At 35.8% G+C, this 16,751-nt stretch overlaps 8 protein-coding genes across 8 annotated transcripts; 4 read left to right on the forward strand and 4 right to left on the reverse strand.

Annotated features, from left to right (window-relative positions):
• Window positions 1-410: 410 nt before the first annotated feature.
• L201_000017 (uncharacterized protein) lies at window positions 411-1,417 on the forward strand (the record flags this gene model as incomplete). The annotated part of the gene is made up of 2 exons (XM_066215826.1): window positions 411-652; window positions 802-1,417. The coding sequence occupies 2 exons, from the start codon at window positions 411-413 to the stop codon at window positions 1,415-1,417; spliced, it is 858 nt and encodes a 285-aa protein (XP_066071923.1).
• A 130-nt stretch (window positions 1,418-1,547) lies between these two features.
• L201_000018 (uncharacterized protein) lies at window positions 1,548-3,393 on the reverse strand (the record flags this gene model as incomplete). Its single annotated transcript, XM_066215827.1, has 10 exons — window positions 1,548-1,619; window positions 1,691-1,800; window positions 1,925-1,985; window positions 2,091-2,168; window positions 2,262-2,371; window positions 2,446-2,461; window positions 2,525-2,743; window positions 2,825-2,908; window positions 3,010-3,143; window positions 3,258-3,393. The coding sequence occupies 10 exons, from the start codon at window positions 3,391-3,393 to the stop codon at window positions 1,548-1,550; spliced, it is 1,020 nt and encodes a 339-aa protein (XP_066071924.1).
• A 337-nt stretch (window positions 3,394-3,730) lies between these two features.
• On the reverse strand, window positions 3,731-5,292 carry L201_000019 (uncharacterized protein; the record flags this gene model as incomplete). The annotated part of the gene is made up of 2 exons (XM_066215828.1): window positions 3,731-4,564; window positions 4,828-5,292. The coding sequence occupies 2 exons, from the start codon at window positions 5,290-5,292 to the stop codon at window positions 3,731-3,733; spliced, it is 1,299 nt and encodes a 432-aa protein (XP_066071925.1).
• A 1,131-nt stretch (window positions 5,293-6,423) lies between these two features.
• Window positions 6,424-8,628, forward strand: L201_000020 (uncharacterized protein; the record flags this gene model as incomplete). The annotated part of the gene is made up of 4 exons (XM_066215829.1): window positions 6,424-6,680; window positions 6,759-7,728; window positions 7,817-8,309; window positions 8,393-8,628. 4 exons carry the CDS (start codon window positions 6,424-6,426, stop codon window positions 8,626-8,628), a joined length of 1,956 nt encoding a protein of 651 aa, XP_066071926.1.
• Window positions 8,629-8,936: 308 nt separating this feature from the next.
• Window positions 8,937-10,522, reverse strand: L201_000021 (uncharacterized protein; the record flags this gene model as incomplete). The annotated part of the gene is made up of 8 exons (XM_066215830.1): window positions 8,937-9,139; window positions 9,228-9,330; window positions 9,406-9,484; window positions 9,570-9,630; window positions 9,703-9,804; window positions 9,882-10,081; window positions 10,196-10,350; window positions 10,460-10,522. The coding sequence occupies 8 exons, from the start codon at window positions 10,520-10,522 to the stop codon at window positions 8,937-8,939; spliced, it is 966 nt and encodes a 321-aa protein (XP_066071927.1).
• A 576-nt stretch (window positions 10,523-11,098) lies between these two features.
• On the reverse strand, window positions 11,099-13,166 carry L201_000022 (uncharacterized protein; the record flags this gene model as incomplete). Its single annotated transcript, XM_066215831.1, has 5 exons — window positions 11,099-12,139; window positions 12,209-12,447; window positions 12,534-12,884; window positions 12,952-13,047; window positions 13,115-13,166. The coding sequence occupies 5 exons, from the start codon at window positions 13,164-13,166 to the stop codon at window positions 11,099-11,101; spliced, it is 1,779 nt and encodes a 592-aa protein (XP_066071928.1).
• Window positions 13,167-13,645: 479 nt separating this feature from the next.
• L201_000023 (uncharacterized protein) lies at window positions 13,646-14,849 on the forward strand (the record flags this gene model as incomplete). Its single annotated transcript, XM_066215832.1, has 4 exons — window positions 13,646-13,974; window positions 14,061-14,488; window positions 14,580-14,682; window positions 14,759-14,849. 4 exons carry the CDS (start codon window positions 13,646-13,648, stop codon window positions 14,847-14,849), a joined length of 951 nt encoding a protein of 316 aa, XP_066071929.1.
• Window positions 14,850-15,197: 348 nt separating this feature from the next.
• On the forward strand, window positions 15,198-16,668 carry L201_000024 (uncharacterized protein; the record flags this gene model as incomplete). Its single annotated transcript, XM_066215833.1, has 6 exons — window positions 15,198-15,238; window positions 15,341-15,347; window positions 15,433-15,535; window positions 15,644-15,755; window positions 15,882-16,254; window positions 16,348-16,668. The coding sequence occupies 6 exons, from the start codon at window positions 15,198-15,200 to the stop codon at window positions 16,666-16,668; spliced, it is 957 nt and encodes a 318-aa protein (XP_066071930.1).
• Between the last annotated feature and the right edge of the window lie 83 nt (window positions 16,669-16,751).

The raw sequence follows: 16,751 nt of genomic DNA on the forward strand, positions 1-16,751 counted from the left end.
TCATAGAATCCACTCTCATCTCTCATCAGGCTTCTTACATATATATCACACTATTTTATGTATTTCGCACCGATTGATGACCATGTAACCATATGTATAGTCATGCCAGCAGGACCATGGCTAATATGTATAGATCGAAGTGCTGATATATCAGCTCAGACAAGCAATTTGACATATAAGGCAGTGTTGTTGTTGTTGTATGTAAAAAGAGCATCTGACGTCATCACCAAAGGTCAAAGGTTGCAACATAATCCGAAGCTTGACATCTATTGATAAACAGTTTGTTATCGATAAACTCTCTCTTTCTTTTGATGATCAGAAGGTAGCAGTCGGGAGATACATCTCAATACTTAATCATCTAGCTACATCTTAGTTCCGGTTTCTGACATAATTCAGCCCAAACCCTCATCATGCCTTTATTACTATCACGAGCAAGACATATCTTACAACCATTAAAACCGATAACCTTATCTATAGGATTTAGTTTCATTGTACCCGTTAGACTGTTCAATACAGGCTCAACTGATCCAAATCAAATAAGATGTACAAGACGATTGATCAGACAACCTTCACCTGCAGCAAGTAGAGAAAGTCCTTATCCTATTGTATTTTTGAGGATGAAGGGATTAGAAGGGTTTGAAGAGGAAGAGGAGTGAGTATATATCCCGTCCATATGGTTTTCACTTTGGTCTACATGTTGTCAAGTCCATTATCACTCGACACAGTACTCTCCCTCCACCTTTGCGATATACTTCATGTGAAAGAAGCTGATGTCATCTTGTCCTCCTATTATGATCTCAGATGGGTAGATTGGTCTGCAATGTTCGCAGAAAGAGGATACACTTCAGTTGAAATTGACATCTCCTTACCTGAATCATCGTCATCGTCATCATCAGTATCAGTATCAGTATCAGATATTCAGGAAATACAGAGACAAGAAGAATCACAAATCTCAATAATGAATAAAGTATTATCAACTGAAATTAGATTATTATCAATTCCATTTCCACCTTTAATAATATCAAAAGGTATATCAACATTATTAGCACAAAGTTTTATTGAAGATTTTCCTTGTTCAGGTTTAATTTTAATTAATCCAATCCCAGATGAAGATCCAAGGTCGAATTCAACAAAAGAAATACAAACTGCTTCATCGTTTAAATGGCCAACTTTTAAATATGAACCTCATTTCCCAATTTATATTTTATCAACACAAGAAAATTTGTTAAATCTAAGCACGAAAAATAGATTAATAAGAGATTATGGTCATTTGCCTAACGATCCTTCTTCAAAACAAACAGGTAGTTGGTTTAGAACAAAATCAAAAGGTATAGAAATTGGAGTCTCAAATTCAACTAAAATTGATGAAAATGGTAGAATTCAAGTTGAAAGGTGGATGGATACTCAAGGTTTTTAGGTCAGCTTTCCACAAAGAGAATAAATCAGGTGGATTTGGTTGAAGTGTAATACAATGAGCTATACATAAAGAATTCTATATCGGCGTAATCATACATGTATCATTTAGGATGTACACTTTACTCCCAAATCTATATATCATTTAGACTTATTCTAGGTATACTCAGACCAGCAGCTTGAGCTTTACGTATCACTTTCATAGCCTATTTTTGTGAGATGACATCAGTCGTCTAGGTTCTCTCAACTGGTCGTCAGATAGACCCATACGACGTACCTGCTTATACACTGGCGCATCGATCATCATCCCGTCTAAAGTATATGCACCTTTACCAGCTTTATCATGGTGTTCAAATGAGAATTTCACTCGAGCAGCTTTTAGTATAGCTGAATGATCATAAAGTGACAATCAGCGTATCAACGTGCATCCTTTCTAGCTTGTTCCAATGACTGTTCACAGCCGGCTTGCGGAAGAACGAGATGGACATGGATTATTTGCATAAAAACTCACCTTTTTCACTTGGTGCGAATGATTCGTGTATCATCTCGACCTGATTAGGATGTATTGCTTGCTGTAAAAATTCATATCAAGGCATAACTCAGTACTCGACATAGATGTTCATTGAAACCGCTTGACATATGTGGATAAGTGAGAAAGCTATTTGAGGATGACTTACCTTACCATCAAAACCTAATCTTTTACCTTCCTCAGACTCTTCTCTTAGTGCATCTGGATTCTTGTAGTCGACACAAACCTAGATATAGCGTTAATCGAGATCAGACAGGCCTGAATACTTTGAACAGATGAGAACAGCTATAAGGTCGGTGGTGCACGAACTGAAACTCACAAGATCAATAGCTTGTAGCCCGAATGCTTTAGCTGTAGTGACTAACTTCGATCTAGGATATAATAATTCTTCTCTTGTTGGTGTACGTGTTAATCCTACGTCCGCGCAGTCTGCAAATAAAACTATCAATTAGCTATTGGTAGTTTTGATAAACACGATTATCCCATAGATTAGTCGTACATACAATCTTCAGCTGCAAACTATACATGAGACTATCATCAATCGACATATCTCAAACTCTCATTTATACACTAATCACTCACCAACAAAGCATCCAAATGACGTTTACCACTCTTAGCGATATTTTCAATTTCAATCATAGCTTTTGCATTTTCAATCATTGCTATTATCTTTATTGGATTTTCACCATTACTTCTCTTAGATGGTATTGCTAATTGATTAATTTTCGAAATCAAATATTCGATATGTTCTGCCGAGTTGGTTTTAGGTAATGCTATAGCTTGAACATTCTTCGTAGGCAACTAGTTCATATATCATTATTATGTTATTTGGATATCACTTGTTGAAAAGCGATTCCTCAAATACTTTTTCATGATACTCACAATAGCATTCAAATCATCTTCTTCATATCCTGTTCCGATAGCATTTATTCTAGCTACAATCTCACCTTTAGGTTTTCTTGATCCCTATTATATTGATCATAATTCCAATCAATTTTAGATCATATTAGCTTAAAATGCCTTGTTTATGTCTATGTGAAGAATTGATGGTTGTTCGTTCCACTCACGTTGAGAACATCTGCAACTGATCTTCTAGCTTCGGCTTTTAAACCAGGTGCTACACTATCTTCTAAATCATATGCTATTGAATCTGCATTACTATCAAAAGATTTTTCTAGCATTCGTGGATTTGATCCAGGTACTATCGATTTTGAGAAATTGTAATAACACATAAACAACAATCAGTTTCCCGACCTGAGTATACACGTTCCCCATTAACTGATCCAATCCTAGCGTAGCAATCAATACAACGAACCATATAACATCGCTCTTCTAGATACCGGAACTTTTACGTCTATAGTCGATAGTAGTCGGTACTGGTTGCATGTTGACTCAAATGACTTTTTACACACAGATCTGATTGTAAAGCAGCCGCTGTATATACCGGACATTATGGTGATTCAGTCGAAACAATCTAAATTGTAGATGCAGTATATATTGGTGAACGGAAGATCAAGTGAATAATCGGAAAATAACAAAAACAGTGATAACAGTACGCCAAGACATCTAAACATCCTCATCATCTGTCTTTTCGTCAACATCGCTTTTTTCCACAATCTAGACGCCAACAGCGGTTCTGTTACCGCTGATATTCATGAAGAAGGGGTTTATCATAAAGGGTTTTCCTCAGATGATCATTATGAGATGCAGATCAACTTTAAATATGTGCATGTGTACAGTACATACGAATTCTTATCCAGGAATAAACAGTACAAGATGAGGGGAATCTCAATTATAATATGTTGCTGTAGCTTTCATACCAATTTTACCGCTTTGTGCCGCGTTCAATTCCAGTAAACTTTCTTTATTATCTTTGTTGTTATCTGTCCAATTTCCAGATAATCTAATCTCTTTATCTATTGTCATTGGATTTACAGCTCGATATTGAAATTCTTTCAATTGTTTTTGACGGTTCAAACCGAATTTATTTGATAATTCAATTAATAAAGTAGCATTCAATGGACCATGGACTAGAGGTTTTGAATGACCTTCACGTTGTTGTGTCCATTCTAAATCATAATGTATTTTATGTGGATTATTTGTTAAAGCAGAGTATAAAAATAATAAAGTTGAATTTGGCAAGTATTCAAATTGGATTGAAGTATCAGATAATTCGGATTCATATTCCGATTTGGAAACAGGCGCTTTATCTTTCATTTTACTCCTATCATTTCGTTCGAAATTCGGAGCGCCTTTTTCAACATTCTCTAAAGATTTCGTTTCTTTTTCGGTCGTTGAAGATTCATCACTTGTTGATAATGTGGGTTTTAGTTTAACCTTGGCTGCGCTTTCACTTGGTTTCCTGAATACATGTGTACGTATCTCTTTTATTGACCATTCATCTTCATCTTGATCCTTATTCTGATCATCTTCAGTTTTTTTCACACCCGAATAAATTTTCAGTTGTTGATTTACAAAGATCATATCTTTTTTAAATTCAATTTTAGGTATAGTTGTAATTTGAGTTACATCATCGCCAATCTTTAGTGTATTATCCTTAGACCAATTTATTGATCCACCCGCCCACATTCGTCTTGTATATGGGAAAGGTGCATTATATTCCTATCAGATTAACGGGAAAGAGAAACAAACGTCATTATCAGTTTAACTAATTCTATTGACGTTATATCATGTCATGACAACATTATGGTTCTTTTGCAATCAGATAAAGATTTGATGGGAAGGGCAACTCAGAAAATCACTCCACATGGCACACTGGCTGTTTGACTGCGAATGTGATTTGATTAAGCCCTTGGTTCCTGTATAATCTGAATGATCCGCCTTGAAAGAGAGGTTATGCACGAAAAATAAAAAGTGGAACTAACGGTAAATGAACCATCTAACCCTAAATCTTTTAGCATAAATTTTGGTCTAAACAGAACCAAATGATGTGAAGGTTGTAAATCATCACCTATTTTAACATCTTTGCGATATTCATTTTCATATTTACTTGATTGACTTGTAGGTAAGATCCTTCTCAATTGACTTATCCTTTCAATGTCGATCGTATCATAATCGTATTTTTTAGATCTATTACTTAGATCTTGAATCCATTCTTGAATTTCTTTATTTGGTATACTATTGTCATTATTGGGGATTATGTTATTATTATTTGTTGATTGCCAAGACAATGTACGTGAATAAGGAAAAGTAGTGGAGAATTCTTGATTGATACCGTAACTGCGACCAAATTGACTTGTCCGAGATTTAACCCATAAGGAACAACCATTCTTGATCGTCTTCTTCCCGTTTGTCCTCGTTATACTTGTGTAAGTTTGACTTGTTAACATCTTGAATTTATTTTGTTTGAGAATTTGTGATCAGGATCTGCGCATAGACACGAATTATTTCATCCGAGTTCTTCTTGGTCAAACGAGCACAGAAACTGGGGATTCGATAGCAAGGAAAAAGGAAGAGTAAGGGATTAAAAGGGAAAGACGCCTCAAGATTCAAGTAAACAAGGATAAAACTGTATGGTTTCATGGATAAATAAAGTATTTCAGCGTATTTCAGTTGGTCCAGAAATTGCGGTAACAAATTGGATACAAGAGTAAGAAGAAATAATGATGAAAAGTAAAACCGAAAGTACCCGATACATACAAGCATACCTGCAGGGTCACTGTTATATCTAAGGGTTAGGAGTAAAAAGAGGTTTATCAGATAGCACAAAATACCTTTGATTTTGTTATTTACACTGGGCGATTTCCCTTATTTCTTTATCTGATATCGGCCGAAATCAAGTTAAAATTGAAAAGAAATTTTCCACAACGAAGATAGCGAGATAACCTAGACAGCTCCCTGCTCTCAAGGCACAACAAACGATTGAATGATAAAAGCCCTAAATCTGAAGAAATCGTACTCTTCTCTCAAGCGAACTGAGGACTACAAGTTATGAAAGTCTCGTAAGCAAACGATACCTGCGGATCTCGCTACTGAAGTCTTGTTTTGTGCTTTACCCGCCTCTTTCCTCTTTCCACTTTCATGCTCATCCTCGAAAGGAAATAAAGGAATGTCCAGACTATACACCCATCCTGCGGTAGCAGAGGAGTTACCAGTCGGAAAAGAAGAACATGCTATCGTTCTTTCATCTCGATCACCCAGTTGTGGTACCTTTCTTTTCTATTTTCAAACTTGATTTTTGCAGGCTTGAGAATTATCCCTTAATTTGACTGCTCTACCGGAAAATACGCTCCACAGGTTAATCCCACCATCAAGGTGAAAATTTTGATTCCTATCAGATTAGAAAGGACAGAGTACATGGAAGAAATTTCTTTTACAGAGAAAATGGAAAAAAAAAAAAAAGTATATATACCGATCAAATGAAATTTGGGAGCGGTTAGCGCTTCCTTTTTTTTCTTTTCCCATCCCATCCATCAATAATACATACAAAAAACCAAACTATATTTAGTTAGTCCTTCAAGATGGCTACAAGATTATCATCAGAAGTACCACATTTAGGTGAAAGACCAGGATTCGAAAGAGCTGATACAGATGTTCACGGTAAAGAAGCTAAAACACGTTTACCTGATCAAGAAAATGGTTCACAAGATGATAACCATTCGAATAACAAATATGAACCATCCATAGATACCACCATTGAAAAATACCCAGGTGTAGCTAAAATTGAAGCTTTATATACTGTTTTCGGTAAAGGTGCAAAACTTTGGGTTCTTTGGGGGTAAGTCATCTACTCCCCTTTTGTCATCGACTGTAGTAGTAGTAGTAGTACTGATTCTCATTTATCGTTCATATTTAGTGCTATCGCTCTTATTTCATGTGCTTATGCTTTAAGTTCTCAAACAACCTACTACTATGTCCCATTCGCTACTTCAGCTTTCGGTGAACACACTGTTCTCGGTACTATATCAGTTATCACTGCTATCATGGCGGGTGTAGCTAAACCATTCATCGCTAAATTAGCTGATTTATGGTCAAGACCATTCGCTATTGCTGTTGGTGTTGTTTTCTACACTATTGGTTATATCGTTGTTGCTGCTTCAAAGAATGTTGAAGATGTTGCTGCTGGTCAAGTAATTTATACATTAGGTGATACAGCATTACAATTTGTTCAAACCATTTTATTAGGTGATATTACATCATTACAATACCGAGGTTTAGTTAATGGTTTAGTTTCATTACCTTATATTCCATTTGCTTTTGTTGCCGGTAACATTGCTGAAGGTTTAAAGGTTTATACATCAACAGATGGATGGAGATGGGGTTTCGGAATGTTCTGTATCATCATCCCCGCAACTGTAACTCCAGCTGTTTTAATTTTATTCTGGGCAGACTACAGAGCCAAAAAAGTTGGTGCTTTATCTTTAGCTTCATCAACATATGCAAGAGAAAGAGTTTTACAACAAGTTCAACAACCTAAAAAAAGTATTATTCAAGTTTTAATTGACTACGCAAGAAAGATTGATGCTATTGGTTTATTGTTATTAGGATTTGCTTTTGGTTGTATTTTAACTCCATTCACTTTATCTACAACTGCTAAAGGTGGTTACACAAACCCTTCATTAATCGCTTTATTAGTTGTTGGTGGTATTTTGTTTATTGCTACTCTTGTTTGGGAATGGAAATTCGCAAGTCACCCAATCATGCCTTTAAGAATCTTTAACAGAACTTTTATTTGTGCCGTTGGTATCGATTTCATGTACTATTTCTCAGGTTACCTTTCAGATGCTTATTGGTCATCTTGGTTATGGGTTTCTAAAGATTACGACGTGAGTAATCTTTTTTGAATTGTATAACTTGTTAGCTGCCTAACATATGCTGATTATGTTTATTGTGTTTACATTTCCCATTGTTCAGTCAAAAGATTATACCTACATTCTTAACATTTTAACCGTTGGATTATGTGGATTATCTGTACCTGCAGGTTTAATCCAACGATACACTCATCGATTCAAGTATTTACAAATTTCTGGTTTATGTTTCAGAATCATTGGTATGGGTTTGAACTACCTCTTAGTCGCTGGAAATGGATCAAATGCTGTTGTTGTCTCATCAAGAGTAATGATTTCTTTAGGTGGTGCTATTTCAGTAATTTCTTCTCAAGTCGCTTCACAAGCTTCTGTACCTCACAACGATTTAGCTTTAGCAGCTTCAATCTTAGCTTTATGGACATCTATCGGTGGTGCTATCGGTTCAGCTATTGCTGCTTCAGTCTGGAACAGAAGAGTTCCTTTCTACCTTGAAAAATACGTCGGTGAATATTACAACAATAACGCTACTGCTTTAGCAGAAATCTTTGGTTCTATTTACGTTGCTAGAGCTGCTGAACCAAGAGCTTTAATTGTTAAAGGTGAGCAAACAATCCTTTATCTCATTAACCAGTCTTTCAAGTAACATCAGACTGATGAACAAAATATTCTTCTCTTGTTTTAGCTTACGATGAAGCTGTTAAACCATTATACCTTGCCGGTTTCTTAACTTCATTCGTTTCTTTAATCTTTGGTTTCTTCACCAGAAATTACGTTCTTGATGATAGACACAATGTCATTGAATCAACTAAAGTAGTCATGAAATCTCAAGACGAAACTGCTCCAGAAGTTGTAGCTGCTAGAGCAAGAGAAGCTGAAGCTAAAGCTGCTGAAAAGTTAAACATTGAAGGTAGAATCTAAATTTGATCGTGCTCCTTACGAATGAATCTATAGAATTTGTTTACTATATGGCTCTTTAGAATCTTTATACTATACAATTTTATCAGGTATCATTTGCGAATAATTCATATTTCATGAAATCATTTTTTTTGATGAGGAGGTGTTATAGATAGATGCTTTTGCAATACGTATTTGGTTCTTCATACACACAATATATAATACATAGAACCGAATCGATTTCCCAATGCACATTATAATTATACAAATTATAGAAATACTTTCTCGGTCAACTCGTTCTCAAATGATGCGGTTCAAGATTTTATTAAAGGTTAATCATCCTCTTTTAACGACAAGGATTTCAAAGCTTTTTCCAAAGGTGGATTACCGCCTAAATCTTTAATTTCATCTTCAATTTGATTCTGCAAATCAACTATTATTCTTTTAGTATATTCAAAAGATTTGGTTTCATCTCTTAGATAATCTACTACGTGTTTTTTCAGTGAATGTGAATTTGTTTTCTTTTGCAGTACATCTAAATTTGGGGAAACAATTATTAGTATACAAACTTAATTCAGTGGTATGAAGGAAGACCTATGGAATGAACAAAAGCGTAAACTCACTTAATATCTGTCGATTTGAAGTATCAGCTCTAACACCATGTACAACAGGGAAACTGAATTTCCCTTCCGTCAAATCTTCGCAATATCCTTTGTTCGCTTCATACTGGATTATAGATACAATTAGTATAGGTAAACATTTTCAAGGTGTTCATTCTGAACAGAAGAGATAAAAGCATACCTCGCTAGATTGTAAATTCATATAATCATCTCTAATCTGGAACCAAACAGAAATCAAGTTGACAAGGGGTACATAATCGCTAAACAACAAGAGTAAGGGCTTAGCGATACAAATCTATCACCTTGTAGCTCAATTTCATGAGGGTATGGAACGTGAGTACTCACGCATCGGAATCAGATTTCGCCATCATCAATTTCACAGCTAATCTAAGTAATCCACCGGCCTCTGTTGAATTGATATTTATATGTTAGTCGACATTCCGAAATACCCAAGAGATTGTGATAGAGGATAACTTACTTCCTAATACCATGTCTACATATTCCTTCTCCGTGGGACAAGTTAAAGTATCTCTCCAAAACAAATCTAATCCTTGACCTCGATGAAGATGTAATAATTCGTCTAACATCATAATATTTCTGTCAACGTTAGAATGAATTCCCATTAAGTTGATTGTTATAACCGAGATAAATACTTACCAGTAACTAAACCAACTACATCAACATCTTTTGCTTTTTCTTTACCTTTGTTGCTATTGTTACTTCTCAAAGATAGTAATTCTTGCATAGCTAAAAAATAAACGTAATTTGCTGTATTTATAGTTTGTGGTATACCATATATAGTATGTGCTACAGGTAATCCACGTCTTAATTCCGAATTATCTTCAACGTCATCCATTCTAATAAAATGTATAGCAATAATCAGCAAATGAAGCGCATGATACTATGTATTGAGCCTTTCACTCTTTGCAAGTCATGTCCATAGGCTAACACTGGTAATAAATCAAACTCACAATAAACTTGCATTGTGTAGCATTCTGACTATCCTAGTAACAACTTTTAAATCTTCTTCAGGTACTTTTAACCATAAATTGAATGCATCAATTAATTTCCCTCTAAATTCTTTACCTGGATTAGCTGATATATATGTATATGGTTCTAGTAATGTCTGAAAAGATGCAAAAGAAAGAAAAAAAGTCAAAGCGTTAGTATCCTTGTAATGTATGGAAATTGAACTTAGATGATTGATAATGTCCTCATTATTACATGTCACTCACTCTTTCTTGTGATTCCGACCATCGTGGTGTATGTAAATTCCTTCGAAGATTCGCATAATCCATCTTGATGAGTGATAGGTTTTTTGTATCTAGGTTTTTGATCAGTTAAGTTGGATTGGTTCGATTCTTTGTAGATTTGTTGAGTTGAGAAGACGTACAAATTCGAAAGATGTGTTTTTGAGTTATGTTGTAGAGTTCAGACGATATGATGTTAGAATGAGATAGTACAGGTGATTCACGTATGAATATGTCATAAGTATAGTACGTCGACAAAGGAAACAACATGAATAGTTTAATGATAGTCCTCTTTGAATGATATAATGGTGGAGGTTTAATAAGAATAATTCAATGACATGTGCTCGAGTGCTGGAACCGGAAAAGATCTCATTTAACCTCAAAGATTCCTCAAAGATTCCTCAGTTATGACGCTAATATGGGATATATCAAGAATATCGATAACGAGAACATGATACCAAGGCACACGATGTCTTCTATCAGTGGCAAAGGCAAACGATGCTGAGATTCTCAAGCTTATCAACTTCTTGAATGTATTGTGCACGAAGCGAAAAGTGCATACATGATTATATACGATACAACAATGACTTGTTCACAACAATCCATAGCATACAACAAAACATACTAATCTTGATACATTAAAGTTTGTTCATAATCATCATTCAACCAATACCCTAAACCTTGCTTAGTTAAATAACCTTTCTGATAACCATATTCCAAACAATCTTCTAGATTCCAATCACCAATCCTCTCCCATCTACCATCTTCACCCCAAGATTTGAATTTCAAAGTTAATTCATCAACTGTCATTCCATTCACAGATTTTGGATCATTCTTCTTACGGAATGTTTGTTTTCTAAGTTTTCTTTCTACAATTAAATGTGGAACGCACAATGGGAATAGCAGTTGCGAAGGTAATGGTAAATAACCATATTTATCCCCGTTTGAGCTTCTAAATACCGAAGAAGAAGTAGAATGAGGAATAGGTAAAGTAATCTGAACCAAAGATCCTTCTTCTGCTATGGCTCTTATAGCCCATGCAACTAATCGATCCATTTTCTTCTGCTTTTCTTTCTCATCGAGCATATACTCATCTTTAATATTGTCACCATTGACAATATTTGCTTGTCTTTGAGATTCAACCAACAGATCTTTTTTGGTGGCAGTTCCATCTCTTACCCTCCTACGCCTTCTGCGTTCTTCTTTGTGTGCTTCATTTTCGACCACTAGTCTAGCCAAGACATTCAGCCTCTCATCTTCTAAGATGGATGTAGGTGTAAATCCTTTCATTAACGAAGGGACCGAAAAGCCATTTGACGTGTTTGAGCGAGCTGACTTCCTCCTTGTATCAAATGTTTTTTGAGTCGGTGTAGCTGTATTATCGTTTGCCTGCTGGGAGTTATAGCGCGTACTGAGGGCGAATACTCCAGAAACACTGGGTCGATGCTTTTCGAGATGATTGATACTACTGCTTGTATTGTGTTTGGAACGCATTTGGCGATATTCTGGAAAATACGCTTCCAGCTGCTGCTGAACCCGTGATTGACCAATTTCTAAAGCTTGACATAACGACCTTATAGTTTCCTGTGTCATATGGTCTAGCATGTATTGACGAAATGTTCGATCCGTAAGCTGTGATGAACGAAGTTTGGTGGGGTCCCTCAGCTATGAAATGTAATTCGTTAACAAGTTTATGACATCCTCTTAATCATAAGTGCTGGATATAGAGCTTACCTCTGGCTCAGCATCTATCATACTGAGTTCACTTGGTGCTTCACTTGTTAGGACGGTACCATAGCTATCTGAATGATCTGGATCGAGGTGAAATGTTGAGTTGTTCTTGGAGGGCGTTGTGGGTAGACTTTTGGTCGGTGCTGTCAAATCAGGTAATGTGAAGGGACGACAATATACAGTCTGATGTAAATCGTATACCTGAGCGGCGTGTAAGTACTGTACTTCAGGATCAACAGCCACTATCAAATAACCCAACAAATTCAGTATTCATTTTACCCATGTTAACAGAACGATGAAATAACAAGAGAAGATAAATCTGACGTACATATTGATCCACCGGCATTATCATCCACAACAACTTGTCTAACCCATTCCGTTGAACCATCAGACTTCTTTCTCATCCATTCGTCGATCTTCCCAATGATCCTAACTGTATCACCAACTTTGATATCTTTCTTTTCAAAAGTTTTAGTTTTAGACCATTTGGCTACCCGTTCAGCTTCAAGTGCTTCTTCAGTTGCTTTTCGTTTAGCTAATCTTCTTTCCGAAGCTGGGGCGAATGTCTGATTTCCACTGGACTTTTCACTTGTCTTCTTGATTGGTACATTGTTTCGCGAGGTTGTAGGTTGTAAGCGTACCAATACAGGTAAAACATGTTGACCGTCACCATCGTCGACTGTGAATAGACATATATCAGTAACTATGGCACATACGAATCATCTTGTTTTGTAGGTATAGCTTACTTGAGATAGTCATAGTTGTTTCTTTATGATCTACACCTGCTACCCACGCTACTACCTCAACCATCTTACATGGGAACTGATTTAATAGGAAGATATCTAGCCGATTGTAATTAGCGTGAAACTTAAGACTATTTTGACGTCAATACAGAATACAGAAACTTACCTCTAGAGGTATATATCATCCCTTCCGTGCCTTGATGTAATAGAGAATGCATCTTGTATATATCACTGATAAAACATTTAGCTATAGCTCGAGGACGATGAGACCAACTAATCAAACTTGAAAGTGGAGGGAGACTGTCCAGACTTATTTTCGAGGTTGTAACATGTTGATTATGAGAGCAAAGATTATGCTTCATCCCTATCATAGGAGTGGTAGGGCAGTTCATCCGTACTATATGATCATTGTAGGTATATGTATATTGATAGCTCTTGTTGTCGTAAATGTAGCATGAAGAGAAGAGTGAGTGAATGAAGATGGAAAAAAAAGAAGATGAAAGATTTGTTTACGTTTTATATGGTGGCGGTGGTGATGGTTGATTGGACTTGTTTCCGACGGAAGTGGACTATTTTAAATGTCATGCAATTTCATCCGACCATCGATATTTTATCTGTCTTTTCTCTTCTCTATTTCTCTTTCTTCTCGAATTTACATCACTCAGAGACTCAGAAAACCATAGTCACACAGATCAGAATGTCGAGACCATTCATAAGCTCTCTATCAGCACCGCTACGTCGATCAATAGTTTCCAGTAAAAAATCAAGTATATCTAAACCTTGTATTCGATTCAACTCTACCTCTTCCACATTCACATCCGCCACCACTCAACCAAAATATACAACCAAAAACACCCTTCGATCTCAATTACTGAGACCGACAACATTGGTATTGATATGCGTACCTATCTTGACTGGATTCTTGGGTGTATGGCAATTACAAAGATTACAATGGAAATTGAATTTAATTGAAGAAGTTGATAGGAATTTACAAAAACAACCTATGTTATTACCTGATAATATAAAGTGAGTCTTTCGGTGTACTTGATTACTCTTCTTAGTTTGCTACGTATTAACCAATTAGTCAGCTAATTTCAGATTATTGATAATAGTTTATCAGCTTTACCTGAATTCTCATTCCGAAGAGTAATATTAAGAGGAAAATTCGAAGGTCCAGCAATATTACAAGGACCACAAACTAAAGATGGATTCCCAGGATATCATTTGATCTTACCTTTTAAAAGAGAAGGTTCAGGATCAACTATTCTAGTAAATAGAGGTTTCATAACTACGACAAGAGCAACAGCAATTAGAGAAAAAAGACAGGCTGTACCAGGATTATCTGAAGATGGTTTTACAGGTGATGGCAAAACATATGAATTAGAAGGTATGTTAACTAAATCAGGTGAAAAAACTTTTTTTACACCACCAAATAATCCTCAAACAAATGAATGGTTTTGGAAAGATTTGATAAATATGACTCAATGGGTCGGAGGGGAGAAAAGAGGTGTTCAACCTGTTTTAGTTGATGTAATTGAAGGTTAGTCAACGTTTTGCGTTCAATGATTTTCCTCCTGAGAGTGATCTATACTAAATCTTACCATAACTTTATATCATCTCTTGTCTGTTAGAACCAGACACAGCACCTACATTCCTAATGAATCAAGGTATACCAGTTGGTAGACCACCTCATGTTGAATTGAGAAATCAACATGCTCAATATGCAGGTATTTGGTAAGCGTTCTCATCTCGCTCTTTAGCTATCAGCATAAATGTACTCATAGCTGATGTGATGTATAATCAATTTCAGGCTATCATTATCAGCTTCAACTACTGTGATGTTAGCATTTGTCCTATCGAGGGGTAAAGGTGCACCCAAAACTAGACGACCGAAATTGTAGATTTTATCTTCATATATCACAGTGACATTACTTATTGCATATGCATATACTTCACTCATATTTTGTTCATATGGTCGTTCAGATCATCCCATTGCTTGCATGCGATTCCACTTCAGTGATATGAATTCTATTTTAGCTATCTCGTCTAAAATTATGCATTTCATAATGAATTTTCCGCGTTCAATGCCCTTCCATCGTCCCGCTTCGCCAACGCGACAACCGAGTCCCGAGTGAATCACATCAATCGATTATTATCATTCGATTCCTTTCTTCTTCTTCTTCGTCTTTACATTTACATTTATTTCTATACACTATTATATTTGAGGTAGAAAGTATAGGATCGCGAAAATGGCAAGTCCAGCAGATGCTTTACCGGTGTTGGAAGCTCAGTGAGTAGCATCGCACTTCTCGGATCATCAGTCGGCTTGAGCGAAATATGAGAAGTGTTGAACTGTTCAACTAATCATTCTTCATGATTCTCCCATTATCAGGAAACGAGTACGTATAAAAGCAGATTGTACTTATTGGAAATTGAAAGAATTGCATTTAACTTTTGCCTTTTTCCTCTGTAATGATGATTTAGGCCGATCCAGAATTGAAGAAAGTAGTTGAATTTTTAAGAGGTAAAAATGGACCAAAAGTTAGAAGAGGTATATTGAATGGTAAAAAAGTTGATTACTTTAAAGGTAAGCAATCAAGTCTGCATGTCAGAATACTATATCAATCAATCAAAGTGGATTTAATTAATCTCATTTCCTTTTCTAACCATTCCACAACCGATTACCATTGGATAGGTAAAACGGCTGTAAGAACATTACTTTCACCACAATATCAAAAATTGAAGAAAATGCCTGAAATTAATAATGAAGAAGAAGCTAAAGCTATAATGACAAAGTTGTTGCCTTGGTAAGTTGACTGAGGTGGTCTTTGATATATATGCTTGACCCGCGTTTTGATTGTGATTGTCTTTGTTCATCAAACCTTTATGCTATGAATAATAGCTAACATACAACCATTCATTTTATCCCTTAGTGCATTCTTCTTAAGAACCGATAGACCAACATTAGCAGTACCTACACCTTCGGGACAACCAAAACCATTACAATTATCACCACAACAATCATTTGAAGATCAAGTTTATTTTACATGGTTTTATGATGGATCACCATTATATACTATATTAGGTGGTGCAGCAATGGTTGTAATAATGTTAGCTGGTGTAATGTTTCCTTTATGGCCAATTAAATTAAGAATTGGTGTTTGGTATTTATCAATTGGTGTTTTAATCTTAGTTGGTTTATTCATTTTATTAGCTATTGTTAGATTAATCTTTTGGTGTATTACCGTCATTTCAATGAAAAGAGCTATTTGGATTTACCCTAATTTATTCGAAGATGTTGGATTTGTAAGTTCACACATTCATTCCTTATCTATATATCTATCTCTTTTGTCATTGATAAATTTGCTAATTACTATATGTACATGATGTACCTCATAGTTCGACTCATTTAGACCTGGATGGGCATATGATGAACCTAAAAAGAAAGGTGGGGCTAAGAAGAAGAAGGTTGTTGGTGGTACAAAAGATAAAAAATCAAAAACAGCTGTACCAAATGAAGATAGTACTGGATTAGAACAACCAATTGAAGAATTATCTAAAGCTACCAATGCTGGCGAACCACCTTCTGGATCAGCTGGAGATTCGGCAGAAGCAAGTAAAGCTACAACAGTTACAGGTGCTGAAGTCAATCCTTCACAAAATGGTTTAAGAAGTAGACAAGCTGCAACTATCGAAGAGATTGATGATGATGAATCTTAGTTGTGGTGTTTATAACTTAAATGTGATGACGATTATGTGAAGATCGCAAGGAATTTTATACTTATCTCTCTAGAAAAAAAGCG

This window comes from Kwoniella dendrophila, chromosome 1 (genome assembly GCF_036810415.1).
Source record: "Kwoniella dendrophila CBS 6074 chromosome 1, complete sequence".
Taxonomy (NCBI): Eukaryota; Fungi; Basidiomycota; class Tremellomycetes; order Tremellales; family Cryptococcaceae; genus Kwoniella; species Kwoniella dendrophila.